This window comes from Morone saxatilis, unplaced genomic scaffold, assembly GCF_004916995.1.
Source record: "Morone saxatilis isolate NCDOM2014 unplaced genomic scaffold, NCSU_SB_2.0 Contig9, whole genome shotgun sequence".
In the NCBI taxonomy this organism is placed as follows: Eukaryota; Metazoa; Chordata; class Actinopteri; family Moronidae; genus Morone; species Morone saxatilis.
In genome coordinates this window covers 10,392,956-10,404,486 of record NW_023340268.1, presented here as the reverse complement: position 1 = coordinate 10,404,486, position 11,531 = coordinate 10,392,956, and the positions used below count along the sequence as shown (strand labels likewise).

At 39.6% G+C, this 11,531-nt stretch overlaps 1 protein-coding gene across 1 annotated transcript in view; it reads right to left on the bottom strand.

Annotated features, from left to right (window-relative positions):
• Positions 1 to 3,465: 3,465 nt before the first annotated feature.
• Positions 3,466 to 11,531, bottom strand: part of grhl2b (grainyhead-like transcription factor 2b) — a 17,750-nt gene continuing 9,684 nt past the window's right edge. The window contains exons 8-16 of the mRNA XM_035680841.1: positions 10,553 to 10,647; positions 8,225 to 8,383; positions 7,361 to 7,418; positions 7,092 to 7,231; positions 5,977 to 6,014; positions 5,740 to 5,831; positions 4,696 to 4,781; positions 4,539 to 4,603; positions 3,466 to 4,444 (exon numbers count right to left, since the gene is read on the bottom strand). Coding sequence (XP_035536734.1) covers positions 4,330 to 4,444; positions 4,539 to 4,603; positions 4,696 to 4,781; positions 5,740 to 5,831; positions 5,977 to 6,014; positions 7,092 to 7,231; positions 7,361 to 7,418; positions 8,225 to 8,383; positions 10,553 to 10,647 — 848 coding nt within the window. The 3' untranslated portion in view covers positions 3,466 to 4,329. The remainder of the gene's footprint in view (positions 4,445 to 4,538; positions 4,604 to 4,695; positions 4,782 to 5,739; positions 5,832 to 5,976; positions 6,015 to 7,091; positions 7,232 to 7,360; positions 7,419 to 8,224; positions 8,384 to 10,552; positions 10,648 to 11,531) is intronic.

Sequence of the window (11,531 nt, the reverse complement as noted above, 5' to 3'; positions counted from 1 at the left end):
CAAGTTCTGTGTCCACACACACACACACACACACACACACACACACACACACACACACACACACACACACACACAAATCTACACGCACACACTTAACACGAACACACACATTCATTTGACTGATGAATACATGAACTTGACTTCTTTTTCTTTAACTATGGTTTAACAAGTGTATCAGCAAAAAAAAAAGAAAAAAGTTAGATGTTAATATGAATATATAGTATGTACTTGTATATTCTTTTACTCTGTGATAACATTGTGGCGATTTGCTCCAATGGAAGAAATTCACTTTAAAATTTTGACGTATAAATTATTGGAATGTGATGATTGATGACATTTTATTTTATTTTACTTGACGAATATGATAAAAAAGAAAGATGTACAGTATATTCACTCATATTTATGCTAGAGAGGTTAAAGAGGAGAGGACCACACATATTGCTATTCATTCAGCTTTGCATATCCACTGCTAGATTTAGTGTATGTAGCTTCTTTTTACCTTTTTTGAGAGAGTTTGACTCCAATCCTTCCCCTATTCCTCTATTGACATCATATTTCCCAGGGAGCCTGTAAACATTGGCTTTAAGTTTTTCTTGTACTGTGCATAAACGATGTGTAAACAGTCTCCAAAAGTGCAACATCTGTTCCTCATCCGTCCCAGATTTCGTACAACTATCAGACAATTTACTGTGATAATGGAGATTATTTTTATGACTATGACACACAGTAACATATACTCAACTGACAGAACAAAGCACTGACGTTGGTTAGCGAGTAACGGCAGCATTCACCAGACCTCACTGTGTTTTTCTAGGGCTTACTGAAAGCTCTTTACTGCCTACATTGTACTTCATTCACACCTGCCTGTCCCCGCTGGTCTATAAACATCATGCGATACAGTCGTCTTCACAGGCAGATGAATGAGGACTGTGGTGGAAAAAAAAAAACACTTGTGATAAATTATCTAGGCTTCTGCACATTTCAAGTAGGTGATCTGGTACTTCAGTCCCACATTTCACTTCAGTAGCATCTTGTGGTCAAGTGCCAAATATAGATGAATTAAATAAAAGAGAAAAAAACACAGTATTGTATCCATTTATACTGTACAGTTATTACCTGTCGAACAAAAGAACTGTATCATTTTGTAGATTTTGTATTGTTAATGCATTATGTGTTATGTGTAGAATGTCCATTTTGTTATTCAAATAAAGGCAAAATGGGAAAATGGCCAATTGTCCTATTTCTTATATATATATATATAATGCGTGGCTCAAGGAAAAGTTGGTTCGTCGGTAGGACCATCGGATGGATTGCTATTATATTTAATGGTTCCCAGAGAATAACCTGTACTTGGACACAACCTGACAGCCCCATCAGGTCAAGTATTTATTTTGTAAACCAAACTAAGATGTTGAACATAGTAAGCTATATACTATATATAAATACAGAGGCAACATTGAGTTGAGACCAGTATATAACTGTTTGACATCTGTTAAAAACTGTAACAGCATGTAGAAATACAGTTACTATAAAATAAATCTGAAACCAAACCATAGTTCTGCCACAGAGAGACAACCAACCAGTAAAAGCCCTAGCTAAAGCTAAATTTACATTTTCTTCTACCTCTTTCCAATTGAAGAATATACAATTTAATGAATAGACATTGTGGTAATTCAGTTTGATAACCCACACAACTAATGGGGCAGTAGTTAAATCATGATGAAGAAAAAAGAGCCCTCTCTGAGAAGAGGCCAAGCCCAGAGCTGCAGGACTTCTGGTTTGGGGAGCCATATCTGACCCTCTGCCTGGGAGAGAAGGTCCACCCTGACCAGTAGGGCCCAGTGTTGACTGTGAACAAGTGTTGGAAACCAGTACCATCCTTCTGGCTACTCTAAAGGGGACCTCCCTTAACCTTGAGGGAGGACCACATCCTGCAATGGGTTGTCTCTGCTGCCGCGAGTAGGTCGGTCTGGGCCGTGCCGAACTGAGGCCATTAGAGGGCTTCCACTTCTGGTTGGAGCCTCAGACAGGAGGCTGCCCAGTTTACAACCGCTAGATTTCCCTGAGTAAAGCCAGACTGAGTAAAGCCCTGAGAAAGGCTCAAAACAGGAGTTTCTGTGCCACCTGGAGGCAGGGACCTGGGGCCTCCCTGGTGATTTACGTGATACACAGTGGGGTGAACTGTTCTTATCAAGACATGCCTGCCCTGAAGGGGAGGAGAGCCTTCAGCGAAAAGGGATCAGCTCTTAATTTAAAGACGATGATGTGTTCGCTGCCCCAAAGTGGGTTTCCACACCCCACGTACCAACCAACCTTCACAGACTGCTGTCCAACCTGTCTGTGTTTACCAATGTGCTTCTTGAAGAAATGTTCTCAAGAGGGACTCCTTGGAGCAAAATCACCCTGTCCCTCCATGGGTGTAAACCTTCAAGACGTGTCACCTGAAGTTTCATGTTTCTGTCCCACCTCGGGTAGAGGGTAGTGGCATTTAGCCACCCCTGTAGCCTGAAGGAAGAACAGCGGGTGAAATCTTGCCACTTAAACTACATCCTCTCTAACTGCCTACCGAGATGGAATAGTTTGACTGCATGTCTTACAAATGGGGAATGTTAAGCATAGGTTTATCAATATGCTCCTTTTGATTGAGGTAAACCATCAGGGAAGGATCCCTTCGAGCGTCTAGGCTCTTTAAGGTTCCTGTAGCCGGATACTGGACCTCAACTCTACCCAATTACAGCTGAGCTGTGCAATGTGGCTGGGGAGTTTTTTACCTGGACCCTGCCCCTGCTTCACCCGCCTGGCTCTTTTATTGCCCAAGCCAAAACTCAAGAAAATTCACGATGGCCATCACGGGGGCCCAAGACACCCCAGCACTGAAATAAAGAGCAGTGCCCAACAGCTACGGCTAGCTGAAAAAGGGGGAAGCAATAATCAGGCCTCTCACAGCTGGCCACAATCACTTACATCAAATAAAAGGTGAAATAAAATGTGGTTCAGCACCCATTGTATGCCGTAATGGCAAAGAGGGAAGCAATCAGAAGCCCACCCACTGTGAACAGTGCCATACAATCAGCACTAAAAAGTAACAACCAATATAAATCCCAATGTATTTCATATATAGAGTGACAAAAAGGTAAACAATCCCCCATTGCTGCATACAGAGGTAAAAAGGGAAATTGACAATAACCAAATAAATATAAAGAAACAGTCATGCACAGATGAAGGCATAATAACATTTGTATATGTTACACGTTTTTTTGGAGCCAGCTTGAAAACTTTTTTCTCCTCTTGATTGTTTCTGTAGTTATTGCTTTTTGCCTTTGCAGGGCAGTATACCTGCTTAACATCAGTATGTTAGCATTGTCATTGTGATCATTGAGTATGTAGCATTAGCATTTAGCTCAAAGAAACTTGAGCCCTAGGAAGAGCCTCACAGAGCTGCTAAAAATGACATCTCTATGTTAATGTCTTTATTCATTTTTTTCCAATACAGCCAAGCACATGAGATCTACACAACAACCAAGTGCCATTTGTCACCCCTCAAAAGTTGTTTACAGCCCTCTTTAAATCGTCTACATCTCATGCGAGGTCCTACTAACAAATATTTAGGCTATTTGTTGACACGTGAATAGTACATGGCCAAAAAATAGAGATAAAGACATTGAAAAAACTCCTTGAGTACTCTTGAAGAGGGTGACTATAAAAAAAGTCACTGGAATGTAAAGTACTTGAAATCCTTGGATAAATTGCTAAAGAAATGCAAAACATGGTCATTAAAAGCATTAATAAATAATAACACAACTAACAAAAAAACAATGGCATGCAAAAAAGCTGCTAAGTTACTTAGGAGTTAGGACCAACTAATTCAAGCTGCGGCTACATACAATACATCAGGCATTTCATGAGGCTACTCCTGATGTGTTATTTGGCAAAAACACAAGACTGTACAGAATGAGAATAAGTACAAATTCTTTTATACAATAAAAACTGTGGAGGACACGGATCTCATACTCACAATTTAGAGGATGAGTATGCCGAGGAAGTAAAATATAACCAGTTCATAAGAATTTCTACAATGTCCCTTTTTTTATTCGCGTCCTCCTCCTGCACAGAAACATACGCCTCGCTTCATAGTGTAACAGTGTCAGAGAGGGACCGGGTGTTGTCGACGTTGACTTCAGAGCGTCGGAGCGACGCTGCCAATTGACTGTCTCCAATACTGTCAGTCAGCTTATCAGCCAATCTATAGCAGCCTCGTAGATTTCAGCTAACCAGCAGTCACAGTGTCCCTTTTTGCATCTCAGCCCCTTCGGGTAGGCTGGCAAGCTGTCAGATCTCTGTCAGCGTGATCTTGTAGGCGTCTGCGTAGTTCTCGATGTTGAGGATGAAGGTGTCTTCATTGGAGTAATGCTCGATGATGTTATCGTCCATGTTCACCAGGATCCTGACATGAAAGACACTTGAGGTTTAATTTCATGCTACTTTGGAGACACAAGCCTCCAAATAGGCCTGAAATGACAATCTGCTTCCTCACTCACCCTTTTTTACTTTTCTTGTACACTTTGGCTATCCTCTCGGGGGGCACGCCGTACTTCTCTGATATCTACGAATGACAAATGAGAGCAGTTTGTGAACAGGTGCTGCGATTAAATTGTGCCTTTGGCTCTCTCACGTCATCAGAAAGGCCTCACTCACGGCGTCTGTCAGGCCTCTCAGCGTGGGAGACTTCAGCATCAGAGCGTCAAACACCTCGTCCGTCTCCTTCCTTACGTACAAAAGCACTGCAGACAGAGGAGGAATAATAAACATTCACCTGTTAGCTACAGTATTAGTTTGTATAATTCATATAGAGAAACACTCTCAGAGAGAGAGAGACCTTTGGGTGTTTGTTACGTTCACATTTTTTATATATATGGCCAGAAATGATAAGAAATACCATCACAAGTCACCAGACTATAAAGTGATGTTAACAATATAATCACCAAATAATAAATAAATAAAATCATTCTCAAAACAATTAATCTAAAGAAACTAATCATTAATAATTTAGTAGTCATATATTAGTACTTATTATCCAGCATCTAAAATGTAAGGGTTTGCTGATTCCCTGGGTTTTATATGTATTTGTATGTATATATTGTATATTGAATATTTTTGTATTTTCATGTTTTTAGACAAAAAAAGCAATTTAAAGACATCACCGTGGGCTATTTTTTTTACTTCCACAACAACCCACTAAGGGAGATTGTGTAACATGATTGAAAACTCCATGAATGAATCAATCAATCACAAATCTGACACCAACATGACCTTAAAAGTGCACAGGGGAAAAAATGAATTTGAACATCTACAATTCCAGGACAACTTGGCTCTCAACTCTAGTCTGCTACGAAAGATTAATTCAGATGAATGGCTATTAAATGGATGTTGCGGTGAGATTGTTTAGTAAAGGATGAACTGATTAGGTGAGAGTAATAGTTGCAGTTCTAATTAAAATGATTTGCAATAAAGACAAAGAGCTAAACTTCACATATGAGAGGCTGTAAGCAGAACGTGTTTGCTATTTTTTTGCTTGACTACAGCCTGGTAACAAAAGTTAGGCTTTGGTCTGGTTTGTGTTCCCTCATTTCACATCAAATTGGAGCAGGTATTTCTCTGTTCTGTGTCCTTCACTGATGATTTCTTGAAGTCAGTTTAAAAGAGAAAAGAAAAGCAGAGGATGAAGCCACCATCTTGTACCTCTCTTGTGTGTCTCCTCTTTGATCTGTTTTTGAGGGGACGGACACAGTTCTTCATCTGACGGCCTGAACATCCTCTTCACCAGCACACTCCTGAAAACACACACAAAAACAATTGTGTGTCATGTGCCATGACACATATGTGCCGTGTTTGCATTTCCACTGTATGTATTTGCACCTGCTTTCATTTGCATACTTTATATTTGTATGACTTGATGTAAAATGTTCCCACACTCACCCTTCTCTCTCGATCTCCTCTGTGTTGAAGGTAAACACCTGGAAATTAATGTAGGTTTTAGGCTTTATGCATGAATACAAACATTACTTAGATCTGTACTAAAAGTACCAATACAAGTTAAAGTCCTGCATTCAACTCCTACTTAAGTAAAAGTACAGAATATTAGCTATTTTATATTAGTGTTTGGCCAACATGGGATTTTTGAGACCAATACCTAAACTGATTTAAGAGGATTATGTATATACATTTATAATTTTGTTGTTGTTGTTTTTTGGGGGCTTTTATTGTCTTTAATGGCTGGTGACAGCTGTAGAGTGTCAGGACAGCGGGGGATGGCGACAGGTCGGAGCTGAACCTGTGGACGCTGCAGCAAAGACTTAAGCAAGGCCACCGGGGCGCCCCTGCTTCTTCTCTCTTACTCTGTGGTGCTTGCCACAGTATTGTAAATCACAGTGTACTCTGCTGAATAAACTTTGCAGTCACACAAATATTTTTCTTCTTTATATACTGGGGGATACTGGGGTTTTGTAGGCCGATACTACTACCGATATGTCTACGATAGGCAAGTGGTTCCCAAAGGGTCACAGGATGAATCTGAGGGGTTGTGAGATAATTAATGGTGTAGGAAAGAAGGAAAAATATAGTTCTGCTACACAAATTTATATTTACTTTTTGGACATTTCTCTGTCCTTTGTTTTGTGATGTGTTATGTGAAATATCGGAAACAGTTATTTGAATAAAACCAGTTCAAAAAAAGAAAATCTCACTATAAGGGGTCTGCTCTGCAACCCATAGACATATGAAATGTGAAAGCTGACACTGATCACACACTGTTTTTTATAAAGGGTCGAAAGCCAAATAAGTTGGGATCTCAAAATCTTCATAGTAACATTGAATGGTCATTGAATCTGTCTAATAAGTGTAGAGGAGTAAAAAGTACAATATTTCCCCGTAATTAAGTAGAAACAGAAAGTACTTGAGTAAGTAGCCACTGAGTCATTCTGAAATTACAGTGTATTACGTACCAGTTTCACCTTTGAGACGATGAACTGATAAGAAAACAAGTTCTTTCGCTTTTGTTTATAGAGAGAAAAGTGTGTGTGCGGGACATCTACCTGTCCGGCTCTCTGCAGGTTGCCGAAGTGAACGTCTGGGATAAAGAGTACGGGCTGAGCCTCCAGGTCCGTCATGGTCTTGAAATACGTGGTGTCAGACTTCTTGGGAACACTTATCACGCCAACACCTCCATCTTTCCCTGTGAAAAAGAATATTTCATGTGAACTAAAGTGTTTCGTACCTCTTCTGCCCTCATATCACACCATGATTTATATTATTCTCTGATTTTGATGCAAAACATTTCAACAAAACATGATGTAACTCAAACCTTTTGACTTCTTGCGGAACAGTTTTCTCTCTTCGTCCCTTATTTTCCTCTCCGCTCCCTGACAAAAACAAATTGAACACATCAGTTTGTGGAAACGCTACGAGCCTCCTTTAAACACACTGCTCCGCTGACAAAAAGGAGTAATCACTAGGTCATTTCTGCTGGACAGTCTCAATTTTCTGAAAATCAAATGGGAGCGTCTCACTTGAAAGTGTGTTTTTTTTCATTATATGGTGTGTGTGTGTGTGTGTGTGTGTGCACAGGTGTATCTGGAGCCTCACTGTGCAGGTGAGACCACTAGAGGGAGGACTGATGTCATAATTTAACTCCCTGACTCCACCTATACACCTGAATATTGTGCATTCAAACGCTTCCTGTAACACAGTTATAATATCTGCTGCAGCATTTTCACTTCATGTTCAACACAGCTTAGAAACACTGGAGATAAACACCTTTTTCATTATTGTCACATCAACCCAGACAACTAAAACTCTTGACAGCAGCAAATTAGTATTCATGTAGCATATAGGTACAAAAACGGTATTATAATTGAAGAAGATTGCAAGATTTTAGAAAATGAGTTTGTTATGAGTTGTAAATTTATAATGGAAAAAACAAGAAATTTTAATACGCCACCTTGGGCTGTGGGGAAATTACACTATTATCACTATTATATGAGGCATTTTAAAAATAAAATAACCGCTTACTCAAGAAAATGATCATTAGTTGCTTTTATCTCAACTAAGTGATATTGCTCTGTTAAGATGACTCATTTAATCTACTTAAATACATTGTTTCAGGGAGGGAAAAACATTATTACAATAATGTTTCCTAGAATACAAATGGTTCCCAGCGATTTCTCACCTTGTCACAGAAGACCTTGATCTGTGAGTAGGCTCTGTGCAACGGCTTGTTGCTGCGGTTGTTGTAGCTGTACGTGTCGATCTGGATCATCAGAGGAAGACCCTTGACCCCCTTCTGTGAGGAGAAGTCTGTACTCAGACAGTTGACTGTGATGAAGATCTACCAGAAACACAGAGACGGGAGGAGAGCTTTAAATACCTTCTCGCTGTAATGAATTTGGTGTTGTATCTATTTTCTTTAGAGGAATGTTTTCATTCCTTTGTACACAATTCAACCCACAAAAACATCCACAAATACTAGTGCAAATAGAAGCCGGTAATTGAACGGCATGGACCTGAACACAAAATGAGAAAACAGCACCTATTTGGATGTTTTTCTATTTATTTGTGGCTGAAGAACAACTTTCATTTTAAAAACATGAGTGGGTTCGCCAGCTCAGAGACGCATTCTGTATCTAAATTCAGCTCTGCATCCTTTAAAGTCTATAGGAGTGGTTTTCAATGCTCTGAGAAACACAAGGCATTTGGTTGGCAGGAGAAGTTTCAGATATCTTAAAATCCCTGTAGATAGAAATCAGAAGTACATGTAACTACATGGTTACATAGCTCTAGGGATTAGTGAGACTGTCATTTATTTCTGTATTTATCCACAGTTTTCTATGTGTTTAGGCCTTGAGAGGTACACCTGTGAATTTTCAATTTATATTTGCAATTTAAATCACTTGTGTGGGTCTGTTTGATGCTTTATAAGTAGGATGTAGCCGAATGAAGGTCTAGTGAGTGGATGCTTGACATGCTGCATGAAATACTTAAATTAAACAGCTTGTACCGACTCTTCTCTCTCCATATTTATTTTTTATGGCCTTCCTGAACTTTAGCATTGTGTCGTGTCATCTCCAAAGTGTTTCCCCAGCAAAGGCATATATCACATCCGCTGTTTACGACCCTGCTGAGCCGAGCCCTTCTAACTCATGTCAAAAACATGTGGGAAGAAGATCTGGGCGCAGAAATCACTGATGATGAATGAGAACATATGTTTGGCTTGGTGCACTCTTCATCCGTCTACACCAACACAAAATACTATTTAGAGTCTATTATTACTATCCTATTACAAAAGTTGCGACCACAACTTCCTGGGTTTGAGTCTGCATACGCTCCTTGCTCTCCACTCGACACCTCTCTAACAAAGGCACAAATAACTACAACTCAACTCAACAACAACTTGTGCTGTATCATCTCATCTGTGGTACAGTAGTTTGAACCACATTATGTGCACTTAACTGAAAAAAAGTTAAATCTAGCATCCATTGAGGTGTTTCTTATAGTTTGTTTAGAGTCATTCCTGAAAGCTGGATATTCTGATTTACTTTACAGGCAATAAAAAGTTAAGAAGTACTCCTTTATATAAAAAATACTCACACGTTTTATTATGTCTAAAAAAAAACATAAAATTCCCCCCAAATAAACCTGATCTATCTTAGACTTTGCCAACTCATAATTCTCCTTTGTAGAAATCGATAAAGACATTTTGAATAATTCTTTCACTTCATTTTCAAACATAATAAAGTACCTTGGCATTACACCTGTCCCTGATATATTAAGGCTCAATAGTCAGAGAGATTAAGAGAATGAAAGGGGAAGATGTAGAGAGGGAAAGAGAGAAAGAGTCAATATTGGCCAAGAGACGTGTGCTTGGACTTCCTCCAGCAATGTCTTTGTCCCCGGGCTGCCATTACAATGAAAGAACCACATAACACACACAAACAGAGACTGACTCACACACACATAGCCGGTTGCATTCACACAGAAATGAGGGCAAAACAAACAACAGAGGGTGGGGACGGGGATTGGTGTGTGTTGGCCCTTGGGGGGCCTCCGGAGTTCAAACAGTAATGTGGCTCCATTTAAGGAGTGGCCACAAAGGAGTGGGCTTCACAGAGACAAAGAGGACAAACAGAGCAAAAGTACACAACACTGCCCATCACTTTTATGACGGACAGTCAAAAACATAACATTGAGGCAAAGGAGCTGGTTCTGGCTTTCAGTTCTCGTACTGTAACAACATGTTGGTGATTTAATTCACTACTTTTAAAATGAGCTCTTGGGTATTTCTGGTGTCTGCAGGTTAGCTGCTTGCAACACAGTCAAAAGCAGGTTAATTTGTGAAGCAAGTGCATTTGTTTGCCAACACTTGAATCAGCACAAAAAAACCTGTCCCACTGCTTTTTCTTACATCTACAACACGCCTCCAGCCAGAGTAAATATAGTAGACCGGTTTCTAGTTAAATTACAGTGACATTTATGTCAGATTGTAATTTGTGTTTTGTACCTTGGCCTCTTCATTCACATCCCAGGTGAAGGAGATGGCGTTGTAGGCGATTTCTTCGATGTTGCCGATTGTGTTGAAGCTCTCCTTGTAATCAGCTGTGGGGGCAAACAGAGGGATGGTTTATTTCTGCTTTATCACAACAACTCTTCCAATGTAACTGTTTTTCTTCAATTTTCACATATCTGTGGTTTAAAAAAAACAACCTAATCAAACGTCATATCTTTCCCCCCCATACACGGCCAAAATATGTCAATAAATGACACAAGCAGGTAGCTATTGTTTGTTAAGATAAGCAATCAAATGGCACGCTTCAATTTTATAAGATAAACCCTTATCTGCTTCTGCAAACAAACTCTCAAAGCTTCAAAGGCAGCAAGAGGAAACACAGGAGGCTATCTGGTCCTGAGAACCATATTAAAAACCAGTCAAGTGAGCACATTGGCTGGCTATTGTTGACCTGAGTGACTACAGACTGGAGGGACTTTAAATGTAAGGAGGTGAAAACACTGGTATGATGTGGAAAAGGCTCATACTGAAAAGAAATCCTGGGAGAGTTACAATCACCAAAGGAACATACTTTTTTTCAGTTCCAAGAAAAACAAGATTTTGAAGATAAGTAGCTCTCAAGATGGCAAACACCATGTTTCAGTAACGACAGTGTTACTTACCTACTTAATAAGAATATTAATAATTTACATTCTTGCTATTAACAAAATCTCCTTAAAAAAAAAAACCCAACAATGAGCTGATCCACATAACAAGTACTAAAACCACATTCCTCTGTGCCATATAACTCTATTGTTGTCCATAAACTATTAAAAACACACCAATCTTCATTACTTCATTACAATGAACATAGGCACTAGTTTATTCTGAGTCTCTTTCACACATACACCATTTTGCTGCCATAAACACCCACTAAAGCACTATATGTGTGTCAGTCCGCAGCTGAAAATAGGCCCCAACAAATGCACTAACA